We start from the raw sequence: 12,504 nt of genomic DNA on the forward strand, positions 1-12,504 counted from the left end.
GGCATCAGTTGATCATGTTTAACTCTCGATATTTGTAACCATCTATCAGTAGTCATGTGCAACATATTTTGTGTACAATGGAACATTTTATCACATACAGTATTTTACACTAGTCAATATGTGAGAAAGACGATAAGTCGTCTTCCGTAACGCTAAAACCGGCAAAGGTGTAAGCATCTATTGTGGAACCTCTAATATGGGAAAAAAATAAAAATAAAGTATGGAACTAAAACACTACTTACACTTATACTATAAGTTGTTACCGTGGTTCAACTTCTTATTGAAACATTATCACATTTTATTATGCATGTTTTTTTCTCAAAATATAATTACATGTGTAGCATTTCTTGGTGTCATTATGCCTTACAAATGGGCTTGAACTTGTACTAAAATACATTTTTGTTGCACCAAAAATCACAGTGTAAAATTTTGGTCTGGTCCAATAGACTCAATTCATGGCTCATTAGAACAGATTGGGCATGGAAAGCCATGCACAATAGGCACTGCATCATGAGACATCCAATAATTGTTTTGCTTTCTTGGAGAGCAAAAGGCCTAAACAAATGCTTGTGTCATTTTCTTGCATGGCTTGCTGCTTCAGTTTGACTTTGAAAGCTCAGCAGCAATCTTTAATCACAGTATTAAATGAAAAGTCAAGAAGTATAAATGTCAGCAAGCGCTAATCTCCAGCAAGGCCAAACAATCTTAATTTGGGTCAGTTCAAGCACAGACATGCATTATAAATCACGGAAATGCTTAAATTATATAGTACTGAAAAACAATAATAATAATAATAATACTGCTTTCTAATGATGAAAACATCCTTGGCACAGGTAATATTAAACAAGCATATTTTCGCTGCATAAATATTGATCCCAATTTTCATGAATGTAAAATTATACTCTTTAATATGCAAATTCTTCCCGTGATAAACATTCAAAACATTTGACTGCTGAATGAGTTACGATCTTTAGTCCATCCATCAATTGTCTAAACCGCTTATTATCACGTGGGTCACGTGTGTGCTTGAGTGTATCCCGTTATTATTATTATTATTATTATTATTACTAAGCCATAAAACTGTTTTAAAGATGTAATTCCACTGTATAGCTATCATGTTTCTTCAACTACAGAACACCAGTGACAATTCTGCCCTATTATATATATTTTTTTTTTAAACAACGCCATTTTTAACTGTACCTGTTGAGGAAACATTATTGCAAAGATGAGCCTTTTGTTTTTTCTATGACCTTTCTTGCTGGATTCAAGTTTGCTGATCCCCTCACTTTCACCTTCATCTATTTAAAACCCCACAGAGATTTTGTTACCTGGTGCCTTTACAGAAGAGCTGAGTCAGTGATTACTGAATCAGTCACAGATTTTTGTTTTTCACATACATTGTATTGATAGTTGTTTTTGTTTATGTGAAAAACACAAGCCATGGTTTAAAATTCTAAATTGTTATTACGTCAAAAACATGTTTAAAAGAGCAGCTCATAAAATGTGTTTTTAAAATATTTAATAGTTCTGCATATCTTGAGTAAGCTGGTCAACTTTTTATTTGTTGTGCTTTTACATAATGTGTAAACTTTGCATTAACATCTTGTATGCATACACTTTTAATTCAGTTCATTTCTGATATATTTAGACCTTATGGTGTAGCTGCTCATTTATTATTTTCACAGGAGTCAGTGTTTAATAATAATATATAAGGGAGTTGTTACCCCCACCCCCCTCCAACAAAATAAAATAAAATAAACATAATATGTTATATGCACTCCCGTTGTTTTAAACACCAGTTGGATGTTTGTGTTTGTGGAATACGAGTAAAGCAGCAAAATCTATCCGCTTTCATCCATCTCAGGGGGCAGCCATGTTGCTTGCTGTTGACTAAAATCACATCACAGTTTTTCAGGGCTGCATTAATAACAAATCATCTCAGCTTATAAGTGTCAAATGACCAAACTCAAATCGGTGAGCCGTGATTGGCCCTAAATGTTACTTGTACCTTGATCAACTGTGATTTCATTTGCAGTTTATAGCAAGTGGCAAAATGGACACCCCCAAAAGGTGAATAGAGATGAGAGGATTTTGTTGCTTCATTCTTTTTCAACAAACGCAATATTAATCCATATTCAGACTACTCTGCTGCCTCTGAGTGGAGTTGCATAGGACATATTTATTCCGAAGAAACGTCTTGGCTTGATTTCCCCTTTCAGTCTTGGTGCTCAGGTTTTTGTTTTCTTTTTTTTTTTTAAAGAAAGAAGAAGTCTCACCTTTTCATTTCTTTATTGTGGCTCAGCTCATCCACTGTAATTTTCACACAGCTGGGCATCAGACAGCAAATTGTGATCTGACACACACACGCACACACACACACACACACACACACACACAGCAAACAGAGTGATTGCAAAGGGCACCACTGGAATTCATTCGTAGAGTGAAATGACTCAAGAATGATTCTCGCCGACTTATATGACATTTTATGCAAAACAGGTACAAACAGTGGTGCTACATGTCTTTTGACACACACACAAACACACACATATTTATATATCTATATCTGTCTATCTATCTATCTATCTATCTATCTATCTATCTATCTATCTATCTATCTATCTATCTATCTATCTATCTATCTATCTATCTATCTATCTATATATATATATATATATATATATATATATATATATATATATATATATATATATATATATATACAGTGGGCCCCCGGGTTACGAACTTAATCCGTTCAGCGGCTACGCTCGTATCTCGAATTGCTCGTATAGCGGGCAATCCAAACCCATGTTAATTCGTGAGTGCGTGCAACGCGCGCAGAAGCCTTAGGTAAAATCATCACGCTGTATACATAAATTAATATTAAGTGACATAATCTACTGTGCAGTTGCATTAAATAACAAATACAAAGGATAAATGACTTTTACCTTTGGAAAGACGTGACTTGTGCTGAGATAAGCAGAGATGAGCAGAGATGAATGCTCTAAGTCAATACGGTAAATCAGATATGCTATTGGTCTTACAGTGTCAAAGTAACTTTTTCAGTCAGGGTTTTCTCTACTTCCTTCCATCCCAACCAGCTGTGCCATCAAGCTAGATAAAGGCGTTCGGCCAATAGCATATCGGCACTTCTGTGATTGACGTGTGACACCGGCCAATAGCATCTCCGTGAGTGAGACCGGGTGACCTTAATCGACCAATAGCATATTGGCGTCTCCTTGACTGACTGATAATTATTTGCACTTTTTTTTTAAACGGTTGGAATGTATTGACATCTTATTGATTAAAACACATTTAAATCTGTGACGATTTTTTGTCCTGCAATCGGCACACTTAATTTCATGTCAACTGTTTTTCCCGACGTGAATTGAGCACGGTGGAAGCGGAGAGGTGCTTGTGTGTGTTGCATTTACTAGGCAGCACACTTATGGCTTGTTCGAGCGTCAGTTCACCTTTGGTTACAACTCACAAAATTGCAACAATGACGCTGTCCCAATGCATATCGGGAGATCGCCGACTAACCTGACATGCAAAATCTTGTCTAGCAACCATTACATGGCGCTGTATCATCACCCGTAATAGGGTGCAGAGATTAACCTCTTGAGTTAATACGGCAACGCATATAGGCTATTGGTCTTACAGTGTTACAGTAACTCTTTCAGTCATGGTGCAAATCACGGAGATACTAAAACATCATCCTCTTATTTCTTCCTTTACCGCTGCTAGTAATTTTAGAAGCTATGTCTAACAGATAAAGTTTGCAAAGTCTTCAAAACATTCCGTTTTTCACTCATTTTGTCTACTTCCTTCCATCCTGTCCCATCAAGCTAGATAAAGGCGTTCGGCCAATAGCATATCGGCATTTCTGTGATTGACGTGTGACGCCGGCCAATAGCATCTCCGTGAGTGAGACCGGGTGACCTTAATCGACCAATAGCATATTGGCGTCTCCTTGACTGACTGATAATTATTCGCACTTTTTTTAAACGGTTGGAATGTATTGACAATTAATTAAAAAAAAAACACACATTTAAACCAATGACAATTCTTTGTCCTGCAATCGGCACATTTAATTTCATGTCAGCTGTTTTTCCCTTTAGCTGTACAAACACTACACTTAAATGGTAATATATTTAGACACCGTGAGTGAGACAGTCAGTGTGAGATTGTAAGACCAATAGCGTTCACGTTACCGCCACAAGTATCTATTAATGATTGTAGATGATGCAACTGCTGAATATATTGACGCAGTTAGGCGAGAACATTTCTACATACTCAGTGGCTGGTTTGACGGAATGCTCGCAAGACGAGAGGTTTGCTCGTAAGCGGAGGACAAAATTCTCCCTGATCCACGCTCGTAAGGCGGAATGTTCGCAAATCAGGATGCTCGTAAGCAGGGGGCTGACTGTATATATATATATATATATATATATATATATATATATATATATATATATATATATATATATATATATATATATATATATATATATATATATACAGTATATAGAGAGAGAGATCAAAATATTAGAAACATATCATATGACCATTATACTGCACTCTCAATAGGAATTTAAGATAAGCATTGTTTTTAAGGCGGATTCTTCGATTCAGGTGTGCGGTTGTATTTGAAATTGAACGAACAATTACCAAATTTAAGTTGTTCATTTAAGTTTAGGGTAGAGGCCAAGTTTGGAAACAAATGCAATTAATTCTTATTGAGAGTGTGCCTGTCTTCCAACTGGCTGAATTGAAAATTGAAATTCCTGCATATGGCTGGCCTTTATTGAATGATGGTTATAGGTGGACCACTCGATAAATCCAATTACAACAGCACTGTCAACTCTTAGGTAAACATGATTATCCTGAAAGTCAGAGCAGCTTTTTGTTTTCATTTGGACTATTTACATGATAGTCTGAGCATCAAAAATGTCATGATTCTTTTTGAGTGGGCTTTCTTGGAACCACTTGACCTCACCCACAACCAACATGTTTATATTTCCCTCTTTCTAATCAGCCTTTTCATACCCATAACTCTTTTGTTTGTATGTCCTGTCACACCTCACTATTTGGTAAAGGGTTTGAGTGGAACTCCTTTTCAACCTTGGAGTTTCATATATCAAGAGATTTATTTACATATATGTAGTTGTACCACACAATGAAATTCTTATTCTGTTCACTTCCCGAGCAGCAGACTACATTCCATAATCGAGCAATCAATAGCAATAGCACTAAATAAATAAATAGCAGTAAACTACAAACAGAGACAATGGTGCTAATAATGTAGTGCAGAATATCATGTCGTGCAAAATTTTAGTGCAAGATATTGTTTATGCATGCAGTGGGAGGCAGATTAGTTAGTGAGGGATTTGTACGAATCCGGATGGCCTGTGGGTAGAAGCTGTTTGACAATCTGGCAGTCCTGGCCATCAGGCTCCTGTAGCGTCTACCTGATGGCAGCATTTCAAACAGATTGTTTTGTAGGTGTGTCTTGTCCTTAATGATGTTGCGTGTTCTCTGCTAGGTTAGACTAGCCAACTGTAGTTCACAGAATGTTTTTTTAAGGTGTATAATTTCATACGTATTAGTGTATCAATCTAAAATACCTTGAGATTCTACTAAACATCACTATTTATATTGTATTTGATCACTTGATCGCTTTGAGTACCTAAGGTAGAAAAGCGTTATATAAGTGAAAGTCCATTTACCAAACCCACAGCTTCTCAGTTGGGAGACAGCCCCTCTACCAATGAGCCATTACAATGTTTTATTGCTTGGGGAGATGTGAATATAACTACTCATTAACCATAAGTGCTCCGATGTTGGTCCCATTCAAAATTACCATAAATGGGTTGGTAGACTGGCGACTAGTCTAGTGTGTATCAAATTCAGATGGTAAAGGTCCCAGGTCACCTGTGAACCAACTGAAGATGAATATAGAAAATACTGTAGATGGGTTGTATAGATAGTGTGCTTTGATGTTGTGTTTTATTTGCTTGGATTTTTCTGCATAAAAAGAAAAAAAAAAACCTGACTGACAGACAAACTAGTCAAGGTGAAAAGCCCTTAGTCCCATATGTTTTGGTGTAACAATCTTAAATTAAATCTAAATTGAACTGGGGGTGAATTAATGGCCTTTTTAAAAGATGAAGCAGGCCTTACTTTAATTCCGTATCAGCTTTAGGCTGCTACAGTGTGAGTGCAAGGTATTGTGGGAGAAAAGTACATGGGTTACATTGACTGTAATACTGTTTGGAGCAGATGGTGTGTTTCAACACTAAAATGGATGGAGTGTGAGATCAAATGCAGCTTCATCATCACCATCTCTGAGGAACTGTAGCAGCTTCCCTTTATGCTCAAAGTGAATTCACTGTAGTATGTCTTTACAGTTATTTTAGACATCCCAATTAAAAGCGGCTATTCCCCACATCCTGCCAGGAGAAAGCTACTCAACTCGCATTTCTCTTGCTTGAGGTCTCGCTTTATAATCTGTGGAGGTTTTGCTGACATCTTTCTTGTTACATACCAGCCCGACACTTGCATTCTTGTATTTGGTAGAATCCATTTCTTATGCTTTTTGAAGCGGGTCTTACATTTGCGCACCCTCCTTCTTAACCTCTGTCTATGTCTCTCTGGATCACAGTCCATATAGATAATTTCTTGTGTTCTGCCTCATAAATCATAGAAAAAATCTGCAGTGCTGTTAGCTTGATGAATGTCTTTCTCCCTGTACTGTTCTCTATTGATCTTGTTCATAGTCGCACAAGCACACACGTACAAAGTCTAATGGGGTAAAAAGGAGCTCATCCTAGCATTTTCTTGTGCGGGCCAGAAATAATTGTCCACACAAAGAGAAATGCCAACCAGCAGAGGTGGTATGCACACACAAACACGTACATACCAGAAGCTTGTGCGGTCACAAATGGGAAATACAGCATTTGCTCAAATTAATTTGTGCTCCATCTCCCTGTCACTTAATGGGAACTCATTTTTTATGAAACGGGATTTTCAATCAAATCCTGAGGGGGAGATAACGCACACAAGCATAGAGTGCTGCTTCAAAGTCTGAGATGAACAACGCCTCTGCATTTGTTTTTCTTGGCTGCCCATGCAGGGACTCACTATTGAACCAGAATTTCAGATTTTTTTTCCCCAAAACTTTCTTTTAAAACATCAGTTGTAAGGACGTTAAAAATAAGTTCATATTACTTTTACTTAAAGGTCAAGACATAAAAAGCTGAAGTCATTTGCCACTGAAACAGGTGAAATTGTCTCCCTCTTGCAGTAAATAATAAAGTCTTTTTTTCTTAAAAATAAAATAAAAACACCACACCTTTTTTTATTTTTTAGCAGTCATAATTTCTCAGTGTTCAGGTGTATTTTGCTCTTTTTTTTTTGTTTGGACTTTATGGTAAAAGCTTTCTGGTTTCTGTTCCAAATGGGAATAGACAAATGGAATTAGACGAGCAGATTTCTACTTGTACTGGATAGCCTAGTGTGTTTATAGTCCTGTGTTTTTTTTTTGTGTGCTGCTCCAATTCTTTTGAAGGGTGTGAAAGTGCTGCTTCAGGGTGTTGTTGGAGCTGACAGCCCCATTAACAAATGTGTATTTAAAGTCTTATCTATCAACATGAGTTTAATCAGCTGGCAGTTATCTGTTGTATTGCTGCAGGACTGGGATTCACGATTAAGGAAATGGTACTGAACAAGGCTACAGTGGAGTCCCCGCTCGTGGGTAGCTGCTCATCGCAGTCCATTAAAAGCTTTCCCCTAGACCCTTTCAGCTGAGCCCAATTCTTTCAGCAGGGTATTGTGGGATTATAGATAACCACACAATCAATACTTCACACTGGAGGCCTTTAGTCAGTAACGACAGCCAATAAATTGCCAGGTGAGGTACGGTTCCGTAAACTTGAACAGAAAATCTCTCACGTGCTACTACTTCTTGTTAAGTGGTTTCAGAATGCCTAATTGTCTGGTGTGGATTTACTGCAGTTATATGTTTAATACTAAGTGGCAGTGCTTTAGTCTGACTCATGTGTCTTTGGTGAAACAAGTCATGTGACCCTGCATCCTGACAGCTACTTAGACCAGGATATGAAACTTGATGTGGAGAAAAACATGTAATATCGTGTTTGACAAAATTTATATGTTTGATCTAGTCACAGTTTAAAACAATGCTGTAATGCGTGTTCCACGGAGTGAGCTGAGATGTGTGACACAATAAATAGACAGCATGTGAAAATTGGATTCCAATTTCCACAGACCTGAGTGAAACAAATCCAATTTCACACAACCTGCAAAAGGAAACCATTTTTTTGCCCTCGGCCATTAAAGCAGCTGGCGTTGTCGTCTTCTGTCCTTTCAATATAGCGGCAAAGCAACTAAGCAATGCAGATCCTTTCTTTTTGTTGCAAATGTTTTTGCATCACAGCAAATCACTGTTGCGTGGTTTACAGATGTTGTGACATTTGCCCCTCACATAACGCGTAATAGGATGGCGAAAAAATGATGTATCTTGTGTGATCTTACGATGAGTATTCAGCAGTGTGTTCCTTTTTTCAGTGTCTCATTTTCAGATATTGTGTGTTTTTGTGTACCTACCAATATCTAATAATGCAGTTATGTCTTGTAGAACACAAACTTTCCTTCAGCAAGGCATGTGTTTGATTCAAATGCAGCAATTTTTAGAGTAGATGGCAGTTTTAACATTCAAGTAACACAACGCTCGTCAAGTATATGCAGAAGCCCAATGAGCATTGTGAACAAGCCAACATCAGCCACGATGGCTACATTTGTAGTTTGTTTTTTTCACATGAATTATTGGTTTACAACACACTTGTTTGATAGAACTTTGTGAAGTTGTTGAAGTTAAGACTATTTTCCTCTCACAGGTTGTGTTTATTTCCAAATATCTCTCGAAAAGCATGCTAGATGTTTTACCTTTGATCCAAACCTGTTCATTGTGTTTTCCTCAACAGGGCAGCTTGATATTGCGCCACCTACTGCAGCGCAGTTAAGATACGGTAAGAAGTACTTGAAAATATATCAAAATGTTTTCTCTTTCATTCTTTGTATTATATATTTTTGTTTAGATTAACCACACCAGCCGTATGTTTTCTTTCCTTCGTACAATGAATGCACAATCCGAATTGATTAAAGTAAGAGTAGTATTTATTTATTTATTTATTTGCTTATTTGTATTTCATTTAAAGTTTTTGTGTTTCAAATTGAATTTTAATTAGTTTTTGGACCTAATTTATTACCTTTTTTCACAGTTAGTAGGACATAACTTTTTACACATAGCATTTGTTCAGTGTGAGTATGTTGGGAAAATTTTAGCAACATATACGTTTTTTGAAAAGAAAATTTACTAACAGATGGACAATGATCTGCAAAACAAATACAGGTGTTGCATAAGAGTCCACTGAATTTGAAGTGCAAATAAGGGTGATAAATATTATGGCTTTTAAAAGCATGAATACATCATTCGAACGTTGGAATTCATGAAGAATTTGGGTATATCAAAAAACACCATAACGGGGTGGGACATGTTGAATCAGCGTTTGTTTACTCTGATTGGCTGTTGTAAAAAGCAGTGCACAGAGGAAGAACAGGCACTGAACATGGATAAACAGTAAACTAGGGAAAGCCTTGACAATTTCTCTTATTGCAACATGTCTGGATTGAAGAGCGAGGGTTAATAATGTCAGCCTTAGATGATACTGTATCAAGAGCATGAAAAAGATAACAGTATGTATTGGGGTTTTTTTTTGTTTTTTTTTATCCCACCCTAATAAGGTGTTTTCATGTGGTCTTTTCCTAACCTATGAGAAATAGTAACTACTGCCACTGATGTTATGGAGTGGTATTACTTCACATGCATGTGCAAAAAATACATAATTATCAGCGTCGCTATCTGTCTGTTGCTGTGTCATTTATGTAATTTTGCTAATGCGACGTGCCAACTGGGCCGACATCACAGGGGATTGCCATCAGTCACATTTGGTCCATGTCGGATTGGTGTATGGAGGCCTTAAGCGAAGCATTTATGCCCATGCTGTAGTATGTTTTTCATTCTTAATGTTCAACTCACAGTTGTCTGTTCATTATTGTAAACAAAACCAAATTTAAACCCTACATAACTACATGCTTTTCTTTTCCTACTGCAAGGTGCCAATTTTTTCCATGGAACTTTATGATTTATGGGTGTTTTTCCCTTTAAGTAGCTACTTTATTTCACTTCACTACAAGGCACTCAATTTAGTTTTGTAGATTAGCTAGATAGATAGCTAGACAAACACTGTTGATAGGATAAGTTATCAAATGCTTGTGATTTATTTTAGTGCATTTTAGCTAGCAGCACAAAGAGCGAAATAAAGGAAAGTACACGTTACTCCATGTTGCGTTATGGGCTGAGTTGCGTGACAAAAGAGGAGCACTATCAAACATCTTGCACACTGCCAAGCTCCGAATGCCTCACACTTTCTGATGACTTAGCTTTGAGGCAATACACAATAAGTCACAGACCACTGTTTGAACCTCAATGTGCCATATGGCTGTCGCAAAACCAGCAGCGCTGCAATTAACACATTGCAAATAATCTTAATCATTTGTTTATTGGATTAATTGGCAAGTGCTAAAACTGAGGACTTTTTCTTTACATTTAGTTTTTTTTAATTAGTTTTGTAATGACAAAATGTCATTTTAATCAGGTATAATTCTTTTCTGTTTTATTTTATTTTACTATAACACCACTGAATTGTATTCAGTCAGATGAAGATGAAGTGTGAAACACAGGTTTTTCTTTAGTGCCAGTGAAATGTAGTTTTACCTGCCTCAGATGCGATTTCTAGATTCCACAGTTCTTTGTTGTCCCCATGGGGCAATTTGTGGTGCAGCAAGCAAGACAGAGACAAGACAAACAATCCTCAAGGACAACCACCAAAGACAATACAAAGCTGGCATGGTATTAAAAATTTCACTAAATTCATAAAAAATAAATTTAAAAAAGATGCTAAGTCTAAAATAATCAGTAATAGTTAACACAGTCATCAAGTCACTCAGCAATCCCTGGAACGTGAACATTTCACTCACTCACTCACTCACTCACTCACTCACTCACTCACTCACTCACTCACTCACTCACACAAGCATTTCCTCCTAATGTGAGGATTGTGGCCCTGCTCTTGCCATTTTGATAATTACATTTGTAGAGGCTATTAACTGGAGGCCTACTGCAATGTCTGAAGCAAAACAGGTTGTGGCTAAAATTAGTTTCTCAAGTAAAGACCCTATACCACTGCGGGGCAAATGTTGCAGAGTGTTTGCTGAGGTTGCGGCTGTTTTGGTTTTGAGAAGGACTCGTCAAAGGATCGCAAACATTCAGAAAACAACAATGAAAAAAATGCATAACCCTTTAGCGCAATTTATATGTTCAAGAGCAGTAGGAAGAAGTACAAAACATCTAGTCATATCTTATGTTCTCTAAGAATTACAAAAACAAATCATGTTTTCCAGTAGATGTACAAGTGAATTGTTAGATCCATATACTGTAGTCAAGACTTATTGTTCTTTATGTAAACAATATAATAAATCTACTCCAGAAGGGCCAATATCACCATTTGGATTATTTATTAAGCAAATTGTTGCCAGTGATCCTTCTTGATGAAATTCATGTTTTTTGTTTGTCTGTTTGTTTTTCAGTTCTCCTACACAATGCACTCCCTTTTGTTGGATTCGGATTCCTGGACAACTGTATCATGATTGTTGCTGTAAGTTTCATATTCAGTAAAAGCTAAGACAACATCATACAGATGCTAATGAAACATGAATTTAAATGGTAACTGAAAAGTCCAACTCTCTCAAGCGCTTTTTCTTTTTTTTTTTTTTTTCTTTCTTGGTCCACGTGCACAGGTATGATTTGTGCCAACACCTGATAATCATTTTTTGTATTTACATTTAGATAGATGGCACATACCACTAGCACCAGGCCGAAATGTTGTACCTCCAACACAGTCCATTTTCAGGAGACCGCAACCAATAATATTGCATCAAGAAAGTAAGAGAGCAAGCCATTTAAACGCTTTAGATATGGCAAAAAGAATATGCATCTGTTAAAAGGGACCAGTCAAAGTCTAGACCTAAGTCCAGTCTAGCATCTGTAGCAGGACTTTTTGACATTTTGAGCACAAACAAAAAAATATATCAAATATTATAATAAACACAAAGTCATGAGACAGAAGTGCAACAGTCCAGATGGGACTGTGACACTTTCTACTCAGTCATCATTTCACACTCCCTGTCTGATTTTGGTGCCTTTCTCTGTCTCCTAGCATTCAGCTTCTCATCTTGCACTCATTAATCTTACTGAAGGTCAACCAAACAAAAGCTGGCACATGAATTCTAATCTCATCTAAAATGATGCCACTTCTCAGACAGGTAGTAATTTACACAGCTAACATTTTATTGCACTGATTACAT

At 36.9% G+C, this 12,504-nt stretch overlaps 1 protein-coding gene across 2 annotated transcripts in view; it reads left to right on the top strand.

The window, feature by feature from the left end:
* Window positions 1–12,504, top strand: part of LOC148426806 (transmembrane protein 65-like) — a 29,846-nt gene that overhangs the window by 2,818 nt on the left and 14,524 nt on the right. For both annotated transcript variants that reach the window (XM_088411909.1, XM_088411910.1), the window contains 2 exons: window positions 9,003–9,047; window positions 11,728–11,795. In XM_088411909.1, coding sequence (XP_088268035.1) covers window positions 9,003–9,047; window positions 11,728–11,795 — 113 coding nt within the window. The remainder of the gene's footprint in view (window positions 1–9,002; window positions 9,048–11,727; window positions 11,796–12,504) is intronic.

Source organism: Hippichthys cyanospilos, chromosome 3 (assembly GCF_059441005.1).
Source record: "Hippichthys cyanospilos isolate Australia breed blue-spotted pipefish chromosome 3, RoL_Hcya_1.0, whole genome shotgun sequence".
NCBI lineage: Eukaryota > Metazoa > Chordata > Actinopteri > Syngnathiformes > Syngnathidae > Hippichthys > Hippichthys cyanospilos.